This window comes from Cydia fagiglandana, chromosome 9 (assembly GCF_963556715.1).
Source record: "Cydia fagiglandana chromosome 9, ilCydFagi1.1, whole genome shotgun sequence".
NCBI lineage: Eukaryota > Metazoa > Arthropoda > Insecta > Lepidoptera > Tortricidae > Cydia > Cydia fagiglandana.
The window spans coordinates 8,306,745-8,331,209 of NC_085940.1; the positions used below are offsets into that span (position 1 = coordinate 8,306,745).

Below are 24,465 nucleotides of genomic sequence, written 5' to 3' on the forward strand. Positions count from 1 at the left end.
ATGGACAAAGTTAGCTAGTTCACTGTAGGGAACAAACAAATTACTACTTTATGTCTTTTGGAAAAGGTTGAAAATCTATTGTTACCATTTTTCCACAGGCTTTTCAACATACAAGTATCTGGACTCATTGCTTTATTGAGGTTATTTGTTGGCCGCAAATATAACCCTCTCCGAGGTGGCATAGATTCCTGTGAATACACTAATCAAGAGCTATTTGTTGGAACAGTTGCGTTTACCATACTGTTGCTTTTGTTGCCAACTACTGCTATGTATTATGCTGTGTTTACACTGGTATGTATAACAGCTGTGAAATTATAAATAAATCATTTAAGTATTATGAAATATGACCATATTGTTCGGTCTTCTTCCCCCTTTCTCTATAATATTGTTCTCCTGCGTTTTCTCTGGTTAGAATCATAATTACTTCTCACAGCAACACAATTGGTGAACCTTATTCCATTGCAATACGGTTCATGAGCAGTTATTTGTCCTGTATAATGGTACTTACTATTATTCCAGTTCCGGCTGCTGTCATTGGTGCTGCAACATGCCCTTGCCAAATTAATTTACTTGATGCATACACTGTCAATTTACGTAGTCGCACTGTGGCTTACTAACTCATCTAAAGTAGCGGGTGAGTGTAATATGGTCAAATTATTATTAAGCGGGTTCACACATCGAGGAAAATGCCTCGCAAGGCACTTTGGCCTGTGTAGACGTGCCTGGGCCGCATTGCCTCGGGCGAGGCACGTCTCCACCGACCGAGCTGCTTCGCGCGGTAATTTCCTCGCGAGGCAGCTCGTTCTGTGGGGACCCGCCAATTTACGCATTATCGAACAGGTTTTTTCAGAAATGCTGTAATTTTTAGTCAACCAATCGTGTGGTTAGCTGCCAAGCGGCCCTAGGCTCCTATGATCCGTGGCGAAAAAGCCAGGATAACGCGAGGAAGACGCTGAATCGTGGCAGTAACAGCCGACAGGAAGGATCTCTGGTACTTTGCTACAAGCACAGGCCGCGTAGCCAACCTGCCAATCGCTAACGCTCCGTAGCGATCGAAACGCAACTGTCACTGTCGCACTTATAAGGAAGAGTGATAGAGAGAAACAAAGCGTTTCGTTGTAGAAGCGATAGCGATTGTCACCTTGGCTAAGCCGGCAGTTCGCTCGCAAGCCGTACCTTACTTTAAACCCGTCCTGTTTAAAAACAGCAAAATTTCCTCTTCCTACGATACCTACACCTCGCCAGGGTTGATAATGTAAAATATTTATATTTTTTTACAGGTAATATTCTGTTGGAGGTGGTTAGGAATGAAGACTCTTCACCAATGATACTCAAACTTAAGCTGTTTAAGAAATCGATACACGATTTAGTGAAAAGTTTTACACCTCCTGTTGAAGTTCCCAAGCAAATAGAATGGACCAATTTATTTTCGAATTTGTTGATGGGAAACCAAATCATTTGATTGTTATTATTAATTATTAAACTAGTTGTACTGTACTTATTGAAGATGTAAATTTGTAACATAACAAACCGTTCAAATATCGCTCTTACGATTTTATATAGTAAGAAGATACAATGCTGTAAAGGTGTAAAAAAAAGTTTCAAATAATTTCAACTGTATGTACATATAAGAAAGGAAGAATAAATACAAATTAAAAACAATCTCAAGTTTTGACTTATGGTTTAATATTGTTCAATATTAAATTGCGCACAAAATAACTGTTTCACCTCCATCACATGGAATAAATGCTTGAAAATTTAACAAAACATCAGAACTAAGTATCTGGTTGTAAGAATAATTCTCTCTTCACGCCTAGAGCATTAGGGCCACCCCACATCTGGCGTTTTTCGAGCGTCGGCGTCCACAATTCTATGGCCGACGTCGACGCAACGTCGACGCAGCGTCGACGCAACTGCGCAGCGACGTCATTTTCCATAGCGCTGGACCGACGCCGACGCTCGAAAGACGCCAGATGTGGGGGGGGCCTTAGCAACAACGTGTTACAGAGTCTGTAATACAGACAGCTACGATGTAAGTCAAAGATAAGTGAATAATTAAGACTGCTAAACATTTCAAAAAGTTATGCCTTCTTAATATGTCGTCAACATCACTTTAGGAAGTCTCTTTCCCATTAATTTTGTACAACGTTTTGGCCTTCGCTTGTAAATTGTATTATTACGACATCTAAAACTTAAAGCTTAAATAGATGAAGTTATAATTTTATAACAGGAGCGACGGTCAAACACCATAATTACGCAATTATATAGGACTGAGAGCTTGTTAAAGTAAAGCCTATAATGAACAATTCATTTTAGAAAATCTTTACGATTTAGAAGTCTTCATTATTTACTTTCCCTTTTTAACTCAATAGAATCTACTTAACACTTGTGACAACAGGCGTGGCAATAAGAAAGCGTGGAAACTAATACATTTACAGTAAATTCATATCATTAGATATCATTACCACACAAATTTAAAAAAAAACTAGTTGTTTCTATTAGAGCTAAAGAGAGAGGCTAAATCTCTTGTCATATAAATGAAATCTATACTGAAGTAGTACAATAAGGCAAGACTATGTGTAACAAGAGTATATGCTTTATTTTATCTATCATTTAATATAAACTTGATCATTTCATCAGTTAATAGTGTGAGCACAAATGACGATGTCTTACAACAGTAATTATATCTATTAGAAATTATTTTATTGCTATAATCGAAACTGAGGAACATTGTTGTTTGTTAGAAAGGCTGCTTATAGATTACTGAACGACAGACATACCATGCTTACAAAATGGAGTATGGGGGTCGAAATGGATTAACAATGAAGATGACCAATAATTATAGAAATTAAATATTAAAAATATGTATAATATATATTATTTTAGATGACAATGGTTAATTACGATGTTAAATAAAATACGTCTTGTCGACATTGAATGCCCATTCGTTATTTTATAATAAGAGTCAGGAAATTAATGATTGAAGATTTTGTTAAAAACAAACACGTAAGTATATGGGTATATTAAGTTAACATTTTCTGTAAACTGCCAATATTGTCTACTTATTTTTGTTATATCTGCATCTATTAGTTCTTTTATTTATTTTATCCATTTACGAAAACAACTAAGATATCAAAATCAGTCCGGTGAGTATTCAGTACAGATGTAGTGCATAATTGCTTTCCTTCGTATTTTCACGGAAACGTACAACGTACGTACTCTTTCAGTCAGTCTCGGTTTAAAAAGTACTGAGGTTGACTGAAAGCAAGCCAAATACGAACGTTTCCTAGAAACTACGAAGGAAAACAATTATGTACTACATCTGTATTAGATTCTACAGATTTGTTTGTATATTCCAGAAATTAATTTAATTAATATTATATTTTTTTTAACAATTTCATATGAATTCTAATTATTTACATAAATTATCACTTCAAAATATTTTGTCCACCAATTTAAGCTAGCGATAGCTTACACGCGCGCAGGCAGATAACCATATCAAGATTTGATTCGGGCGCCAATGCAATATACTTCATTAATAAAGAATACATATATCTGATAGAATTAACGATTTTATTATATTACAGTAAATTAAATTATATTTTTATTTATATCGTTCAGATCTTAGACGGACGGCACACTTTTTTACAAGTACTTAAATGATGGTCCATTATAGACACTATGTGGTCGTGAAGTCCTCAAACTCATAATCCAAAGGTATCTACAGATCTACAGAAGCCTTTGTGTGCCGCAAATAACGTGTTTTTTACGCCGGTGGGTAGGCCAAAATTAGATAATTAGTACTACATTTACCATTCCTTACAATATCTTCATTTTTCATCACAGTTTATAGCAAATTATAGGAAAAGTGATGTTAATTCTAGTACACAAGTTAGTTTATATTTAAGTATGAAGCAGATTTAAAGCTTCTTTGATATTACTTTTCTTAAGTGCTTAACTCAGACAATTTTACGAAAATATACATCCAATCTACATTATTTTACTTGTGTACCAATATCACACTAAGTGCTAAGTCTGCAACTAAGTTTTGCAGTGCAGTGGCGATGAGTTGCCGATGACAAACAGCGTATTAGTTCTTGAGTACACACCTGTAGTCCTTATTCACATCTGAGCTTGAATTTGGTGAATGCTCTTTAGGTCTAACCGTACCACGACACGATGCTAACTTTGATTCCAAAGCCTACAATGAAGAAAAGTACAATATATGAATGATACTAATATTAGTAGGTGATGGGAAATAATGTGCTGTTAAAGCCTTCACCGTGTCTAATTACGCACACAAAAAAATATTACTGGGGAAATATAACTCAATACATAGTATAATAAATTCACGTGTAAATCATGCATCTAAAAATATCATTTTCAATAATGAAAAACAGTACATTATTATACATCATGTTATGTACACTGCAATTAAGTAAACACCGTAATCTAAGTAAGTTATATCCAACAGATTTTAATCATTTATTCCCGACCATGTTGAGATGCTAAAATATCACATTGGATACAGGATTTAGATGTAGAAAATATCTGAACCTATTTAATAATTGTTGTGCTAAACTCGATAACTACAATCATTTTTTATCGAATTAAAACTTGACTAGTTCAATCTAAAGGATCGCTTTTCGTATCACAGAAAAGTATGATTGCCAGTTATGGTCCTATTTTTTTGCTTTATGGTCAAAGGAATACGTGGTTACATTCTGTCTAGTCAAGTTTACAAGATTACGGCTACAAACTCCTACTAACAACAACTATGAACTGAAAGATTAAAGCATAAAATTACCAAACACAATGTTGGTATATTTGTGTGCTACTGCCCTGTAAACCACCTTAGCTTTGAGGAATATAAATATATAGGAAAAAACTATAATCAGAACTATATCAACAATTTTTCCATCTATTTAATATTCTTAGAAGCGGAGGTGACCCTTGTGGGTGGTATTAAACAGGTATTTGTGTACGAGCCACTAGACAATTCACTACTACAGGTATATGTTATCGTGCTAAAGTCTGCTTTGGATTCGCTCTTGGTTGTCCTTTCCGAATAGAACCGAAGCTCAACAGATTTTCAAGCCCCTCCCTGGACCTCACAGCGAAAGATCGTCTTAATTTCCCATTCTCCCCCACGCCGGGCCTAGAAAATCCTTCCTCTGAGGATCTGTGCTTTAACTGGTGTTTTTGTGTTATTGGATCAGGTCCAGAAGATTGACGTATGAACACTTTAGGGTTTCTATATTCTATGGAAGCGTCTATGCTGTTATCGGTGTTATCACAGGCATGGGAGAACTCGGTTGACTTGGCGGCTTCACTCAAGTCTGGAGGTTGAGCGTCACACGAGCATTTGATCTTACCACATTCACGGCAAAGAAACCTTTCAAGCTGGAAGCAATAAATATCATGCACACTACATACAATTTAAGCACAACTAAAATTAACATGCAAATGCAAATATTGTTTCATAATGTGTACATACATTTCTACTTGGTGCTTTGTGAACCTAACATTAACTATATAACACTATTTATTGGTTTTTGTTCTAATGCACAGATAATATTTGTAAAATTATTGTGTATAAAACAATGTGATATATACATTTTTATTTAAAAGTATCAGTATATATTATGTAACTAGTCTATTCCATTGGAATCTTAAATAATATGAGAAAACACCTGACTTATTTGTTCAACCAATTATATATAAACACGTGTTTTGTATTTACTTTTAGAATGAAATAGACTTGAGATACAATGAAATGAATTAGCCCTCATGTAACTTTATTTAGTTGTCTGCTGTGTGATGACACAAAATAAATAAGTAAATAAAATATCAACAATAAATAACAACAATAATAATATAATAGTAGTTTCTGGGCGAGCTCGCTCCATCGTAGGCCACGTCTACGCCTCGGCTAATCTGTGGCCATGAGGCCCATGAGTAAGCCCATTCATAATAAAAAAAAAAAAATAGTAATTAGTCGACCTTAAAGATTGTGTTGTAGACAGTTGAAATACTTACTAATGCAGTTGAATTTAAATAAATAAGCAAAATAAAGTGCAATTATAACAATGTTTTTATTTGGTGTTATACAATATATACATATAACAATATCAAAATATAATGTGACAATAACTCCATTAAAAGATAAAATATATAACATATATATACATAAAATAATGATTTACATATATTAATATAATATCACATATTTTCATAAGTTACATCATTTATGTTATTCTTCGCAAAGATTACTTTACTTAAAAACTTAAAGTAATTTCAAAATGTTTCACTGAAGTATTGAAAAGTAACTAGCACCACAACAACAGCTAAGAAAGCTTTAACTAATGTTTGGATAATTTGGTTATTACTTACCCCAACTTTACGGAGCAAATCACCCACAATGTTGATAGCGGATACTCTGGCTGACGGTGTCATGGCATTACCATTGATTTCGCCTGTAAAATACATGTCCTTAGAGTTTAGAACTATAAAACAATAACTATGATAAAAATAAATGATGGGTTTTCGAAAGAACGAAAATAATAATAATAGTGCTCATGATTAGCTCCCATTTAGTGAAATGAATGTATGGAATTGTGAATGTAAATTACTAATTGTTATGTCTAAATAACACAATAATAAAATTAATAACAGCTTGTGGCGAGCTGTTGGGGAGTAACGACCCCACGGACCCGAGTGCTCCCGAGAGTCAGTCAGGGTCTCCGTCTCCGGCGTGTCTTCGTCGGTCGGAGTGGACCCCAAGGGGACCCGCAGGACTCTCAGCTCTGGCTTGCCTTCATTGGCCGTCCAGAGAGGAGTCGCTAGAGCTATATGCTCCAGGGGTGGAAGTGAAAGATGCATAAGACGCGAGTTGGCACAGTGGCTGTTAACAGTCACTGGGTAGAAAGCGGCGCACACCTCTCGACACCCCTGAACCGCTCACACCGATGTTGCTCCTGGTCGTCTTCGCGACGGCAGTTTCAGGGGCCCATCTAGTCAGCGGCGAGTCACCGCCTGCCTCGATAACGTGTGTTAGCATTGTTATGGCAGGTGTCCGAACTCTTTACAATAGCCCAGTCTCATTGTCCACCCAAACTTCAATCCATAGACCGGTATACTATTCACTTTTGCTACAATAGTCCCAATGCCTGCTGAGACCGGTTCATGGGTGTCTATTGTTGCACCTGTGAACGGGTTCCAGCAGGCGTTCTACATGACATTAAAGCTCTCCAAGGGGCCTCTACGTGTTGGATCTGTGTCCCCACGCAAGCCTATAAAAAAACCGGGATTATAGGCCCGTGATATCGAAGGAAATTAATAAATTATATTCATATTATAAAAACCCTAGCCTAAGAAAAATGATGAATAAAAAAGAAAAAATAAGTACATTTGGCAGTTACAATCCTATTTTTGGTGCTAAGTAACTTTTGTTATTATGATCTTTTAATTGAATGGTCAAATAAAAAAATAGGACCACCTAAACTAAATAATGGAATATAGTTCATGTCATTCACAATGACGCGCAGATTTCTCAAATCTAACCTTTAATAACATGATAATACGAGTCGAGGCACGCGTCCTTGTGAATGACACGATCTATCAGTAAAATTTCACAAATTACGTTTTTGTGGTGAAGGTAAAACTGTTTGGGTTTCTGTTTCCACTGCTCTGGAGGAAGTGTGGTGCCCATTGACCATTGCATTTTCATTTGTACTATCATCTTCCTTTCTGTGCATTGGGAGTTTTTCTACTACTTTCAGTTCCTGCTTCAGATCTGAAAATGCACAATAATAAGTATTTCAGTATATTTGTTTTCAAAATGAAGATATAATTCAATATTAGAAATTATAAAACTATTCTCAAAAACCGATTTGGACCATTGGCCTCTTGGAGTAACTTTATTTAAATGAAAATCAACCTTATTTCAGTCTTAGTATGGTTCACTAGGGTTATGAACTTGTGGTAGTATTTAGTATAATTAGAACCTTTCATAAACTAAATAAAATGGCATTTTTTTTATTTCATTGCTTTTTCAAACATGAGGATAAATCTTTAGAAATAGCTTTTAGAGAAACTTAAGTTGAGATAAATACATAAATATTCTGATGTATACAAATACAGAACCTGATTATTTTTATATAAATAGTGACAATAATTCAGATGGTAAGTTAAAATAAATATAGTTACATACCTCTAGCTTCATCTGTAGCTCGTTGTAATCTCACTTTTAGTGTTTCTATTTCATCAACTTCACTTTCTAAAACAGCATTTCTTTCATATGCCTGATTTAACAATGCCTCTATGCAAGACACTGATTCAGAGACAACCCTGTAATCATTGTGAAATAAATTACTATGTGTATGTGTAATATGAATAAAATAAATGAGTGAATAAACTTTTAAGTGTCACTCATTGCCATGTTCAGGCTTAGAGAATATAACCAACAGAGTGGTCATTAACAGGTGTTCCCCTCTGTCGTAAATAGGCAGCCAATGGTCAACGACATGTCAACCACATGTATGGACTGATGTTTATCTGACATGGCTATGTTTACGTTACATATACATTTGATGTGCCCTGCTGAGAACTGCTGTACTATACACTCACAGAATTATGAAGGGGATACTATGATTTTCTGTATTTTTTTACCAGTTGTAATTTAGTATATTTATAGTATTATCTTTAAATTAGTCAACAGGACACTTTATGTGATATAGGTATCAAGACTAGTTCCAAAGCACTGCAAATACCTACTGTTATTTTGAAAAATCTAGGTCATACCTTTGCCCTCTTTCCAAATCATCATTTTTTTGCTCCAACTCTCTGATGTATTCAGCTTTTTTGTCCTGTTCTATTTTGAGTGATTGCACTTCATTTTCCAATGCATTTGTTTCATGTTGACTTCTTTCTAATTTATTCTAAAATGTCAATGCACATATGAAAAACAATGAAACCATAACAAAACACCTTTAGATTGAAAAATACACTAATTGAAACTATATGAAACCAGTGGTTTACTTTTGTAAACAATAGATGCAAAAAAAAATATTTTACCTTATTTGTTTACTGTACTTATTGTGCTATTGTGTCAATGATAGACCCCGCAAAGTATGACTTAAGTATAATAACAATGTGGGTGTGAGTCATCGTCATCATTATACACTATGACAGGTTATGACCTACCTTAAGTGATTCTATTTCATTTTTTAGCCGCTGATTTTGATGTTCTAGATCTCTGTTCTGTTTCTCAACTTGTAAAAGTGAAGCTTCAAGTTCTTTTTCCAACTGTGCTGAATTTTCCGTGTACTCATCCAATTCTTGTTGCATATCAATTGCCCTTGAAATAGAACAAAGTTAAGACACCAATGAAATTATACAGGCATGGAGTTTATATTATTGCGTTAAAGGTTAGTTACAATATACCTAAACAAATACGGAAGTTAATGCAAGGGTAAAAAGATATGGGGGTTTGTGATGTTCTTGTCCTAGTTCATTTATTATTTACAAGTGGCGAAAGTACTATGTCGAAGTTGATTACAATCATAAGCAAACTTACTTTTGCTCATAGTGTTTAGCTTGTTTCTTCCAGTATTCCACAGTATCTGATTCTGAATGTCGCGGAGGTTCCATGTTTTCTACGTTCCAAAAAATACTCAAGGATAAACCTTTATCATAACAAAAGTATGTTATGGGATTTACACCACACTCATGTAGCCAATATTTACCGAAATATGTACTATTTTAAAATGAGTATCTAAATAAAATACTAAATTGTTTCTAAGACTGTTAGAAGCCGTTAAAACGCAAAATGTGACACAGTTTTTGCTCATCCAAAAACAAGTAAAATGCCAATTGCAACAAGATGGCGCTTGGCAAAATATTGCCAGTATTAAAAAAAATACATAGGTACAGTGCGTTCAAAAAATATTTCACCACGAGATTACAAATAAATAAAATACAATACTCACTTTGCATTGAATAGTATGCTTTATATTTTCGTTCCAATTCACGCTAAAGAGTATTATTTTAGCGATACTCAAGTTTCTCTTGGAATAAACAGGTACTAGCAATGTAATTTACTGATAAATTGTCAACTTAAATTGATTTAGTGGTAATGATAACGATTTTAATTAGTTTTACCAATTTATTCACCAATAATAATATTATGGATCTATGTTAATTATTAACGTAGATCCGACCGTATCTTAAGAGGTTGACGTGTACTTGTCATTGTCAAATGATTGGCTGACTTGACCTGTTATCAAAATAATATGAAATTGTTCTCTTTTTATAATGAAATAAATTAGGTTGGAAAACAATATATGAAGAAGTATATGATCAACGGAATCTGTGAATGCTTATTATGATTTCCCAGTTCAATCGTATTTCCTTTTGCTTTGAACGGTTACCTTTTAACAAGGAGCAATTGCAATGCAAATATTATACTGCTTTTCAAGTTTAGGTTCTTACTTATTTGTTTTTGAATGACGTGTAAATGTTTCCGACGGTAGACACTGAAGAAAACATTGTCCAAGTAGCACCGCAGAGTAACACATCTAGTCCATCCAAACATGCCCAAAGAGCAGATAGTTCTGAAGGGTCCAAACGGCATAATAATAAAGAATCAGTCACAATGTTGATTAAAGAAATGGTATTTTTCGCCGCTTTAGCGTTAACGACATATGGTGCTCTTCATAATTCGTAAGTGTTATTCTTTGTTTATATATATTTTATGTTTATTCATTGGACATTGTTTTAATATCACCGTATTTACAGGCCTTCTAAGATATCAAAGCATCCCAAAGCTACAAAGTTCTTCAGTTCGGATTCACTAGTAACAGATTGGCATAAAGGGCAGCTAACTAATGCCCATGCCACAATTAACAATGTGGACTTGTCCTTTGTCATGTACTATGCTCCTTGGGATGCGGAGTCTCAGTATGTTAGGGGGCAGTTTGAAGAGGCTGCAATGGTATTAAGTGATCGCGTAAGTATTCATTTATATGTGTATTTTAAGGACTGTAATTTGGTGACATTATTTTACATGCTTTATCAAAATTGGACTTAGTTGTGTACAGTCACCGGCAATGTTACTGTTCAAAGGCCGCAAAAATATGTACCACACTCCTCTACAAATATATTTGATATTTTTGTGGCCTTCATTGTGTAACATATTATTGCAGGTGACTGTACACAACTAAGTCCAATTTTGATAAACTTTCTTAGGAAGATATGTATTTTTTTAGATTCATGTACTTATATAGTTTAGCTGGTTTGGTATTATTATAATGAATCAATCATAATTTACAGGTGCACTTCTCAGCCATCAACTGCTGGAATCCGGGGAGTGAATGTAGGCTGCAGCACAACAAAATTCCATCATGGCCAATTTTGATTGCCTACACTAGTACTTCGAGAGGTGTTCTTTATAAAGGTTTAATATTAACTATTTTTTTTTAATATGTCTATAACTATAGATGGTCAAGTAAATCTTGTCAGTAGACAAAGGCGGCAAATTTAAAAAATGTAGGCGCGAAGGGTTATCGTTCCATAGAAAATTTGAAATTCGCACCTTTTTCTACTGACAAGATTTGCTTGACCAAGTATAATAATGTTTTACATACAATGATAAATAAAAAACGTCTCTCCTGCTCCTTTAAATTAAAATCATGAGAGTCACATTTTTTGAGTATACCTAAAGGTCCGTAGGTTGACAAACTTTGATGTAATGTTGCCATTGTAAGTCTATATTATTAAGACATTTTGTAAGCCATTCATTTTGATTTCATCTGTAAGTGTAATTGTAAACTAAATAATACACAATGGGTTATGCAGGCTAGCATAAAAAAAAATATTTTCAATATTTGTAAATCACTGGCTGTTTTATTAGAAGGAAAGACAGCATAACATTGCATATAACTTACTCATTGTATTATTTAATTATAGTACGTGGGACGGATGTTTGTTATATATTTGGATGTTTGGCAATTATGAATAAATACTTACTACTTACTCATTATTCTAACTTGACTAATTAAAGTATTAATTATTAAATATATGTCCAATGAGCATCCTGTAAAATAGCCAGATCCGCACAGAGCGATCATACGCGCGAGGCATTTTCTTCGCGCACAAAACGGCCAGTAGACGTGCCTCGCACGCGCCGCGCCACCTCGGCCGAGGCACATCTACACTGGCCGCTTTGAGCGCGAGGAAATTGCTTCGCGCGTATACTCCCTCTGTGTGGACCCGGCTAAATGAAATACAGTAGCTAGTATAAACATTATTGTTGCAGGTCCAAGAGATGCTCAGAGTATGGTTAGGTTCCTGGAATTAGTAATGAAACCTTTAGAGAGGATCTCAACAACTGAGGATCTTGTTCAACTGTTGTCTATCTGTGATGTAAGTGATCATTCATTCAGATTATAAATTGAAAGAGTATTGAAAAAAAACAATTGATGTGTCATACTCATACTGTATGATAAACTGATACTGATACATATACTAATTATTATTGAGTTAAGATGATAAGAGATAAAGTCTTGACAAAATAATCTGTTACTATATAGACCTTACTGTTAAGGCAATAAAACTCAAATTTAAATGACAGTTTTCCTAATAAGAAATTTACGAAAATTCTATTTTACATTTTGGTACAGACAACGCTATCAGAGGACCTACCGCGAACTTCGATATTTCTTTGTCTGCCTGTCTCTATTACTCTTACATATTCAAGCGATAGAGTGGCAAATATTCAAACATCCGTAAGGCAAATCCGCTACTGACAATGTCAGAGGGCATACCGGGTATGCCCTCTGACATTGTCAGTAGCGGATTTGCCCTAAGACCCTGTAGTCCAGGGCTTAGGGTGGCAAAAAATTAGGGGCGGCAAATTGTGACAAAAAATTCGCTGATAACACGAAATAACTTAAAATGTCGTCAATATGATGGGTGCTACGTTAACCTCCTGCCTACCAGAGGTACTTTTTTTGGAATATCTTTTTGAAATATTCAGAAAACATTTCTTAGGGTTAGAGATGTCTAGGAAAAATGCAGAAAAAAATCTCCCGTTTTTCCTACTAGTTTTTCCTTACGTCCTTTACAAAGGACATCAGTGCCCAATTAAGTTGTCCTGTGCAAAGGACATAACACTTTGATGACCATTAAAAGTAAAAAAACTGAGGTATTATAAAGAATAATAATACGAAAAATTTAGAAACAAATAAAAGTTATATTAAAAATGTAAAATTTTAAAAAAAGAGGCACATTTCTTCGAAATCCTCCTCCTGCCTACATTCTTCCTTTGCAAGGGACATAAGAAATAAAAAAATGCTGTGGAGTATTTCTCAATGGTAACCCTAATGCATTCCTTGTAACTCATTATACAACTGTCAAAGTTTATAGAACAAAATAGAAATGTCAATGTCAAGCTGTCATTTTTCAAAAATGGCGACGGCAAGTGGACGCGCCGGCCTGCGCCCGCGCAAAGGTAAGTCTGATCGTGATTAATCTCGTTTTTTAATAACAATTATCTCGTAAGACGTGTAATTTATCGATAATTAAATTATATATTTACGTATTAGACAGTTATTTTCTTTAACTATTCAAAATATTTTGTGATACCATGTTGAAATGTATGTATGTCCTTTGCAGAGTACAAATGTAGGCAATTGAGTTTAAGAAATTGAGACTATATATGTACTTTGCACAGGACATTAACAAAGGAGGGTATATTTTTTATTTATTGACCGTTGTTTTCAGCGTTAGCAGACATAGATATCGAGGACGATCCTATGTTTCTCCCATCAGAAATGGTAAGAACGGCCAGTACAGACTGAGTTACTCAGTATTCAGACTGAGTCTGGATACTGGCCGTTCTTACCATTTCTGATGGGAGAAACATAGGGTCGTCGTCTGAATCATCTCCCGAGAAGTCAAATTGTGAGTCATTTTAGGACGTCCTCGATATCTATGTCTGCTAACGCTGAAAACAACGGTTAATAAATAAAAAATATACCCTCCTTTGTTAATGTCCTGTGCAAAGTACATATATAGTCTCAATTTCTTAAACTCAATTGCCTACATTTGTACTCTGCAAAGGACATACATACATTTCAACATGGTATCACAAAATATTTTGAATAGTTAAAGAAAATAACTGTCTAATACGTAAATATATCATTTAATTATCGATAAATTATACGTCTTACGAGATAATTGTTATTAAAAAACGAGATTAATCACGATTAGACTTACCTTTGCGCGGGCGCAGGCCGGCGCGTCCACTTGCAGTCGCCATTTTTGAAAAATGACAGCTTGACATTGACATTTCTATTTTTTTCTATAAACTTTGACAGTAGTATAATGAGTTACAAGGAATGCATTAGGGTTACCATTGAGAAATACTCCACAGCATTTTTTTATTTCTTATGTCCTTTCCAAAGGAAGGATGTAGGCAGGAGGTTAAGGGCGGCTACAGGGCCTAGGGCGGAAAAGACTGCAAATCCGCCACAGGACATTGTCCTGTTCATTTTATGCTTAGTTCTGAAAATCAAGCACCTGCATCGCGGTGTCGATAAACGCAATGACACTCCATATGATAAAAAAATGTTATTTCCAAATGTTTTCAGGCTGTAGCTGTAGGATATACGCCAATAACCGATACCTCGCGCCACTACAACACTTGGTACCACGCCGCCGTTAAAATACGGGAGTTTGACTTTATCGGCGAGGTCTGCTTTGGGGTTGTGACATCCGAGGATCTGGCGGTTGATCTCGGAGTTAACAGTGTGCCAAGTGCTAGGCTGATGTTATGGAACGATACAAAGGTATGGCACTAACATTTGATATATGGAGTAGTTTATTTATATATTTATTTGTATGTGATCGATGCGACAAGAAGTGCCGATCGGCCATTGGTCTATACAGTTATCGCAGTCGATGTGGGCTGTAGACTACCTCCTCAAAATACTTTCTTCAGTCGCTGCAACTATCATCTGCAAAGATGCTGTGGCCAATGATGATGATGAATAAATAAATAAATCAGCAATATCTACAATATTCATAATATTCGGTTTCCTCCCAAACACACTTATGTGCAGGAAAACTGTATTGTTTACATTACAATGGCTTATTTGAGTACCTAATTAATGAAGTTAACGAAGTTTACTGGATCGCGTTTTAAAACTTCAATTTAAGCTATAAAAATCAGATCCTCTAATGAGATCTTGCATTAATGACATTAGATTGTCAACTCTGTTTAGTGGCAATTCGTGAGCCTTATTACAGAGACTTAAGGTCCACACATGATCAGTTAAGTGTTCCTGTTTAAACATACGATAAACTTTAATTCAAACTTTGTTCAGTTACTAGGCGGAACCACACAGAACGAGCGGTCTCGCAAGGAAAATGCCTCGCGAAGCAGCTCGGTCTGTGTAGACGTGCCTCAAGCACTCAAGGCCGCATTACCGCGGGCGAACCACGTCTCAACCGACTGAGCTGCTTCGCGCGGCAATTTCCTCGCGAGGTATCTCGTTCTGTGTGAATGTGAACGCTATTGGGTTAGCTCCCCTCTATACAAATGTTAGTATTTTTAATGTTTATACGTTTTAAAAACAGGAATATGTACTGGACGAGAGTGAAAACACCTGGAACGAATCTTCCCTAATCAACTGGGTGTTAGAGAATTTCTCGCAGCCCGTGGGGAGAATCGTGCCTATGTGGAGAAAAGCCTTCACCTTCGAGAGATACGTGGACGGCAGCCCGCTGCTCATACTCTTTACTCCACTTAACCCGTTGTATGAACAACTGCCATCTTATTCATTGGTAAGAACATGTTTTTACGCAATTAGAAATAAATTAATATTTTTGGTTTATATCAGCAGTAACTTATGTATGAAAAAATAGCTTAAGCATAGGTAATAAAGGTGGAAAATAATTTGTTTCGATTTAATATAGTTGCAGGTGAAAATGTAACATGTGTAAAAACCTTAGGTACGACGTTCCTCAACTAATGGCTCCTCTACACGATGGGCCAGCGCCAGCCACTCCAAGGGACGCAGCCATACGGTAGAATGAGATAGCAATATCACTTGCTCCCTCTAACGCATAAATGTGTCCCTTGGAGTAGCCGGCGCTGGGCCATCGTGTAGAGGAGCCATAAACTATATTTACAGTAGGTACATATGGTGCTACTTTACCGCCCTAGTGCAGTTATTAGTACCTACTATACGTGCCTATGATGAATTTAAAAAGCCATATGCATGCCATATGTAGTGTAAAAACACAGTACACGTGCGAATTTCTTACTTTTCGCACAAGTATCGTAATTACAGCTCGAGAGATCCACAATCCTCTCGATATCTTTTACACAACCGTTAAATAAAACACAAATTATAACTCAAAAGGAACAAGTGTGTAACCTAATACAAAAACTGTATGTTTTTAGCTAAGGGAAGTAGCGATGGAATATTATAACTGCAAACACAACGACACTCTAAACTGGACCTCCGAGCTCGTAAAACTTCAACAAGTCCAACGCCTCATGTACCAACAAAAGGATTTCCTCAAATACTGCGAAAACCACAAATTCAAAACACCCTCAAGGAAAACTAATCCCTTATACAGGAAAGAAGTGGTATCCCACAACAATAAGTATCCTTGGAACAACAATACCCAACAACAGAAAAACCAGAAAGGGGGAATGTTCAACCACTTGTTTAAAGGAGGTTTTGATATATCTAAAGTTGTGGGCAGTGATGAGAAGTCTTACCTTATGTCTACGCTAGGCTTGGTGGAGGAATGTTCGGCGCCTGTAATGCCGGCGGAGAAGAGCTCCTATGATAGTTACGAGCAGTGCCAGTTTACGGAAAAAGAGAAACTCGAAAATGAACCCGTATTGGAAGAGGAAGAGTAAGTTTCTAACACCACACTTTCATGTAACTAATGAATACTATAACGATTTTAAAACTTAAAAGTTATGTGTTACATTTATGTACTTTAAAAAGCATATCGCTTACACCCCACACTAGCGCCTCATGAGTGTGAGCGTCTGGTTGCGCAACGTTGGCGTAATTGCGCAGAGACGACTTTTTCCATAGCGCTGACTAGACGCCGACGCTCAATAGTTGCTAGTGTGGGGTGGCCCTTAAATCTAGTTAAAAGTTCGCAGACAAAAGGTTATCAGTAAGGTCGATTTCCCCGACCCCGGCTCGTACCAATGAGTTTTTAGGAACTTATGTACGAAATATCAGTTGATATTTACCAGTCGCTTTTCGGTGAAGGAAAACATCGTGAGGAAACCTGCATACATCTGCGAAGAAATTCAAAGTTGTATGTGAAGTCCCCAATCCGCATTGGGCTAGCGTGGGGACTATAGCCCAAGCCCTCTCGCGCTCGAGAGGAGGCCTGTGCACAGCAGTGGGACGTATATTGGCTGAGATGATGATGATGAAGGTCGATTTCTAATTGAATATTTATGCTCGTAAAACCCACCATAGAAAGTTTTCCTATTTTTAATTTGAACCTTGTTCCATAAGTAAATTGGAACGAATTTCGTTTGTTTTAAAAAGCAATGAAACAAAAAAAAATGCTACTTTATTTGGTCCATGAAAGGTTCAAATTAGGTTGCACGAATATGTACATTGTAATGTACATTTAGTCTCAGGAGGTTAAGGCAATACTATTTTATCGTCTTCTGATATTTGGCTATGAAGATCACATTTTAATAACAGCACACTTGAAAAATATGTATAAAATAATTACAGATTGAGAACCACAATGCTACCGTTCGAAGACGACCCGCTGTCCCCCGAAAACCTCATCCAAGATAACGTCCAACATTTCTGCAAACTCATGAGATTCGCCAACACGTGGGGCCCACCGGTGCACCCACAGCGGGTGACCACCAATGTTTCGCACATACACGGTCTCGCGTGTGCTCAGAACTCTAGTCTGAACATGTTAGCGGTTGATAGCGTGAGGAATCATCACTTTGCGGAGTTCCTTGGGATAGACATAACTAGCAAGAAGGATAAAACGGCGGTTGTCATATTAGACAGCAAGGTAGGTTCTAATTTTAAAACTAACACGGACTTAATCGCGTAAATCTTAGGTTTATTTATGGCCTGATGTTTCGAACGTGACGTTACGTTCGTGGTCACAGGCAGACTGGCTAGGAATTGTGTCAACATCTTCTTGCTGCGCGGGTTTTGCGAACTACCCACACTTGATCTTGTACGCTAGGGTTATCACTTTGCCTACACACAACACTCACGACGTCCGATGGTATGTGATGGGATGTTTAAATCAGTATAAGGCAGGTTCTATTTATGTAAAGGCGATTAATGTTTATTGTGATGCGTTACTACTTACTACTTAACTACTTTATTTATAAGCGTTCAGTTCGCAATTTTATTTTAAATGAAACCTTAATATCTGGGGGACCGAGCTTTGCTCAAACAGAAGTACATATTTGAAAAAATTAAAGTATTTTTCAGAAAAATATTTTAATTTGTTTTTATCAAGTAGAAACACTACTATATAAATTATTAACTGAAATCAATGTCATATAAGTACTAAGAAAAAAACTCACTTGCTCACTTTTTCACTTGGTCACTTTTTCTTAGTATATGATATTTATTTCAGTTCAAAAAAGCGTGTTTTCTCAGAGATAAGACCTAGCTGGATCAATTTATCGCCCCCGAAAACTCCCATATAGCAAATTTCATCGAAATCGTTAAAGCCGTTTCTGAGATCCATAATATATATAAAATTATAAATAAACAGGAATTGCTCGTTTAAAGAAGATAGATATTCGAAGCAGTACCTAAAAATATGCAATTTTCATACTTACAGGTAAATTCGTAATTGCTTTTGTTCAGGCATGCAATAGAAATAATTGACTCATAGTCTGAACAATTGGATTCGTGTTATTGTTTTACAAACCTGCGCATAGCTTCGTTTTATGACGCTTGTGGTTAGGGAGGCGAGGTAGCTAAATGGCGTAATTCAACGGCGCCGTCGAGACCTATCAAAATCGAAAGATAAAATAATTTCGAAAAGAAAAGCTCGTATGGCAAAAACCATTTTAGCGGTGGGTTTGGCGTGTACGGTTTTTCAAAAATGTTAAAAAAAACAGTTACTTGGGCATTCTCGAGCGCGTCAGATATTCATACTACGTATGCCCCGAGTGCCTCTGATAACAACGGTATACTAATCTGCCGGTTTGCGTGGTGGGGGTAGGCATATAAAGTAGTCAAAAATGCAAAAAAAAAAAATTTACTCGGGCGCGTCTGATTTTCGGAAGGGGTGTTAAGTAGGCCCCAAGGAAGCTTCCTTTAAAAAAACTGACGATTTCGGCGTGACGATAAGTTACGATGAATTTTTGAAAATGCAAAAAAAAAAAGTTTTTTTGAAATACTCGAGCGCGTCAGATTTTCATAGGGGAGGTTTATCTCGGTATCCTGAAAGCATATTTTTTTAATCTGACAAAAATGTTGGTGGGTTCTCTTAATCTGACCGATTTTATGATGCTTCAAGTCAAAAAGTTTTAACTTTGGACAAAAATGTAAAGAGACCTTTTTTGTGTAAAATAAAATTACCTTTTTTGTTTATTTAAACTTTTTTTTTGTAAAATGTATCGTTCGCGACTTAATATGCCGCAACGCGTTCTTAGGAAGACGAAATGGCTCCTCCACACTTCCGGTCATGCGGAAACCGGCAGATTTTGTATTTTTAGTAAGTTTTAGATTATATTCTTCAAAATAAAAAATAAAAAAATCGCGCTCGAGAATACCGGATTAACGTTTTTTTTTTACAAGTTCGCGACCCTATAACTCGGCGGCGTCAAGGACTTATCGTCAGATTAGTTAAATTTAGTCTTTAAACACTAAAATCAACCCCCAATATCTTAATCTGACGCGCTCGAGTATTTCAGACTATCCATTTTTTTTTACTAATCTGATCGTCTATCCTAGGCGCGCGTCACTACATATAGAGCTAAATACTTTACAAGGTTGTTCTATTAGGTCTAAGGTATCTCTCATATCTTAAACTGCCACGCTCGAGTATTGCAAAAAATTCCCCTATTCGCCTCCCTAACTTATCGACATATGTTTATAGATTTTCCTTATATTGGCGCACTAAGGTCATTCCGCGCTTTTGTTTTATTTTTTAATAAATAGTGAAAAACATTGATAAAAATGTATGCCAATGTTGATAAAACAGCACGATATTCAACCGTATACCTACCGTATGGTTTGCCGCCAGATACTTAATGCAAAATTACAAAGTTTTCAATTAAAAAAAAAAACTTGCAATGATTTTACGAAATAGATTTATCTAAGGCTTACGGCACTTACGGCTGCAAGACCCTTACACTTAAGCGCATTGAAAACGGATCACTTTTTAAGTACCTAATAATATATATTCATATTCGATGGCAAGTTGGTCTGAGGGTGGACTCTAAAGCCAATTGAATATGAACACTCATAGAGTTTGAGGTCCTTTTGATAAATAATTGGCAATGGAAGAAGAAAAAGTAGGCACCATAAAATCTTGTCCAGTCAACTGCTTCTGCACCTTATTCACTGTACCTAAAATTATTTTTTGACAGAAACTTATTGAACACTCAACACTCCTTCGTATTTACTACTTTTAAATTCTATCAATATTTTAGCTTCCACTTCATTAGGGGACATATACTAAAAAATCCTAATAACATTTTGCAGCACGAAAGCCAGTACCTGTTGTCAGAAGAATACTCAGCCAAATCCCTAAGAGATTTCATCCACAACTTCACCCACAAGAGATTGAAGCGTTCCCTCCGTACATTGGTGGACGATGCGGACCGCACTCACTATTTCGGGTCGGATGGCGAAGTGGAACAGATGGGCATAGATGAGCATACTGTACATGTGGTGGAGCTTACTACGCATAGTTTCAGGCGGCTTGTGAGGAAACCGGAGATGGTGAGTTTATGCCTCGTTCAGATATCAAATACCTAAGAGATTTTATTGATTTTGGTAGTTTACTGTGTGACGAGTCAAAGGAAAACAACCTATATGTGCTGTGCTTATTGACTAACGAGAATTATTAATAACATGCTAGTCATATATCTCGATAGTGCTAGTTCTTGTGCGAAGAATTATCAACCTTATTACCAAGAGTATTGCACTTTTCAATACGCAAAAACTTTATTTCATTTCAAAAGACAGTAACCTTTTCTTATTGTCTTTTACAATGAAATAAAGTTTTTGCGTATTGAAAAGTGCAATACTCTGTTATATAGACCTTATAAAATAAAGTCCCCCGCCGCGTCTGTCTGTTCGCGACTGAACGGATTTTCATGCGGTTTTCACCTATCAATTCTTGAAGAAGGTTTAGGTGTATAATTTGCTAACCCGTGCGAAGTCGGGGCGGGTCGCTAGTTCCTCTATACAGTATGTAACTGAACGAAAAGCAATTACTCAAACCCGTTAATGTTTAGGTCATACTAAGCAACTTTTACTATGGGACCAACCAGGTGGGGCGGCGCGGGTGGTCCGCCTCGGGTGTCACTCATTTTGGGGTGACACCCACAATTTCCGCACCGGGTGCCACCCATGCTAGCTACGCCACTGGGACCAACCCCGAAATCGCGAACAAAAAATTGGCTCTCCCATTGGAAATTTCAACAGCAGACCAGCAAAATGTATGAAACATCCATTTTATTCCGCGTTTTCGGGGTTGGTCCCATAGTAAAAGTTGCTCAGTATGACTTAAACATTAACGGGTTTTTTTATTATTATGAATGGGCTTACTCATGGCCACAGACTAGCCGAGGCGTAGACGTGGCCTACGATAGCGAGCTCGCCCAGAAGGTGCTTGTCCACTCTTGATTTGAAGGTTGCGGGGGAGGGGGGGAAGGTTTAGTAATTGCTTTTCGTTCGGTTACATACTGTACTTGTTGATTACAGGTCACAATGTAATGTTAATGTTACAGTTAACGATAGTGGCGGTATGCGGCGGGCTCTGCAGCGCGTCAACGACACGCGCGGCGCTGGAGGCGGCGCGGCTGCTGGCGGCGTGCGGCGTGCCGGCGCGGGCCGCGCGGCTCGACGCGCTACGCCACGACCTGGCCTGGCACTACACCGCCGTCACATACCCCTCCATCTTCGTCTTCTCCCCGCACAGGTAATAATGAGGTTAATGAGCCGCATAAACACCACCTATCTTATTAGCTGAGGCCACAGAATAAATAATAGTACTAGGTACAGAAGACTCACTCTCTAACAAAACGCGTCTGTTACGATCAGCACAGATATGGCCGCTAGGTGGCGACAGCGCCACGCGCGGCTTATGGCTTGCCACCAAAATTGGTGTGTAACGGGTGTACTTGTAGCTACCTGTTGCAAAGCGACGAAATCGCGGAACTGTATCTCCGTGACCGCCATCCAGAAAATATAATCCCCCTGAAAATATGTAAATCTTCCCTCTTCTAGTACTCGAAAACCCTGTCCATCTGTTGCATTACTTGCATTGTAACATAACTGACATCTGGATTTCCAAAACTTCATTTGCAAAAAAGATAAAGATAGTAATATGAGCCCGGTTAACCGTTTGGTTTGCGGAGGCAGCGTGTATGGTTTATTCGCGCGAAGTATTATGCCATGTTTAACTTTTAAAACAGCATGCGTGAACTGTAAGAGCCGCACCTATAGGCTTAGCAAATAATTGACGCGATAGTATCTCGCCGCGAGACCCCCCCAACCCGTCCCCCCTACCGTACCCGTCCTTTTCCAACTATATAAATTAAAGAGGGACGGGTAGTTTATCTCGCGGCGAGATACCTAGCTCGGCTGCTTATAGGCGTTAATTTGTTCGAGTCACAATGTGTGTGTAACAGTGGACTGTTTTCCTACAGCGAGGAGGGTGAGATGAGGTACCCGCCGACGGCGCGCGTGTCCGGTAGCGGACTGTTGGCACTGGCTCTGCGCGGGTTGCGTGCGCCGCAGCGCATGCGCGTGCGGCTTGCACTCTGCGCAAGACACCAGGTACTAAACATTTGAACATTACTGTCGATTAAAATTGTAATATGTTCAATTTCATCCTTATTCTATTCATAAACTAATTTACGACGAAACAGGAGCTGAGTTTTAAATATTTTAGGTAAATATACCCGTCTCGCTAACGGAAGCGGCTCCTAAAACTAGTGCGATAAGGACAAGGCGAAAAATCCTGCGTAAAAATCTCAAACATCGAGGTTTCGTAGTTTCGTACTCGACTGTTTCCTCCTCCAAAACTTAACCAAATTTGGAAACCTAAATGATTATGAAATTATTTGTGTCGGACCGTTTTGCTTTTTTGGCTAATTGATATCAGTTTTGAATACTACGCCTCTCATTGCGGCATAGTCAATGAGGCCAATTTGGCCATTTTTGAAGGGCTCTGGCGCCTTAAAAAACTAAAATATCAAAAAAAAGTAAAACGGTCCGACACAGATATTGACAATATTAATCTGTATTGAAAAAATCATTGCTCTAGCATCAAAACCCACGGAGGAAACAGTCGAGTACGTTTGTATGGAGAAATGACCACTCCTGTTAAGTCACGTATTTTTGTCACTCGCGCCGCAGTTAACGTTGCGCCAGTTAGTTGGGTGAGTATAACTCACGGCAGTTTAAATTAGACTAATTATATCCCTCTAGTCCTTTTTCATTATTATACATTGACCCGTGGCTCTCCGTAACATCTACATTACGAATAGGGAGCTACCTATGTATCTTCAATGATTTTTTGTTTTCAGTCCACGAAAGAAAAGAAGACTTGCCTGAGAGATATAAGAGAACACATCACAACAGTTATCGGCAGAAACCTAAAATATTGGCGCAGGACGGAAAACCGAGAGCTAAGAGACGCACTCTTGAAAAGACTACAATACCTTCACAGAGTGTCTTTAGAACTAAGCCTACTCCACACGACTGACCTGGGAAATGACCAAAAGGAACAGTCATTACTGGACTCACTTAGTAACTTGTCTAAACACTGGGACAATGACGTATCGATGTTAAGAAAAAATGTTGCATCGTCGCAGAAATTAACTAGTTGATATTAGATTTATTTTGTATATATATTATTGTACAGTTAACGATTTGTATCTATGTTGTTTATTTATAGTGACTGAAAGAGCTGAATAATAATGTTACGATAAAAAGTTGTATTTTTTTATATGGTGAATAGTTTTTTATATGGTCAATATTGAATCTTGCCTGATTGTTCTTGTTACTCAAAAATTATTAACTTCTGTGGGAACTTAGAATATTTCAGGCGCTAATGAGTTAATGTTGCTTTATGATTCGCGCCTAAAAGTTTCTACTAAAACTGCAATTTTAACACACTTAACAATAGTGGCAACTAATATCGTACTATTAATACTAATATACTATAGTGTTTCTTGAGCTGTAG

The 24,465-nt window shown here is 37.1% G+C and overlaps 3 protein-coding genes across 3 annotated transcripts in view; 2 read left to right on the plus strand and 1 right to left on the minus strand.

Annotated features, from left to right (window-relative positions):
- The window catches only part of LOC134667257 (phosphatidylinositol N-acetylglucosaminyltransferase subunit Q), a 59,381-nt gene extending 57,801 nt beyond the window's left edge, over positions 1-1,580 (plus strand). The window contains exons 6-8 of the mRNA XM_063524594.1: positions 99-291; positions 520-634; positions 1,281-1,580. Coding sequence (XP_063380664.1) covers positions 99-291; positions 520-634; positions 1,281-1,462 — 490 coding nt within the window. The 3' untranslated portion in view covers positions 1,463-1,580. The remainder of the gene's footprint in view (positions 1-98; positions 292-519; positions 635-1,280) is intronic.
- An 86-nt stretch (positions 1,581-1,666) lies between these two features.
- On the minus strand, positions 1,667-9,876 carry LOC134667261 (nuclear distribution protein nudE-like 1). Its single transcript, XM_063524598.1, has 7 exons — positions 9,578-9,876; positions 9,205-9,358; positions 8,803-8,939; positions 8,213-8,349; positions 7,643-7,795; positions 6,394-6,476; positions 1,667-5,403 (listed from the first exon to the last, which is right to left on the minus strand). The coding sequence occupies exons 1-7, from the start codon at positions 9,649-9,651 to the stop codon at positions 5,020-5,022; spliced, it is 1,122 nt and encodes a 373-aa protein (XP_063380668.1). The 5' UTR covers positions 9,652-9,876; the 3' UTR covers positions 1,667-5,019.
- Positions 9,877-10,262: 386 nt separating this feature from the next.
- LOC134667241 (uncharacterized) lies at positions 10,263-24,214 on the plus strand. Its single transcript, XM_063524568.1, has 12 exons — positions 10,263-10,722; positions 10,798-11,008; positions 11,332-11,455; positions 12,317-12,423; positions 14,652-14,849; positions 15,640-15,846; positions 16,469-16,932; positions 17,787-18,084; positions 20,751-20,990; positions 22,004-22,194; positions 22,925-23,054; positions 23,807-24,214. Exons 1-12 carry the CDS (start codon positions 10,517-10,519, stop codon positions 24,107-24,109), a joined length of 2,679 nt encoding a protein of 892 aa, XP_063380638.1. The 5' UTR covers positions 10,263-10,516; the 3' UTR covers positions 24,110-24,214.
- The last annotated feature ends 251 nt before the right edge of the window (positions 24,215-24,465 follow it).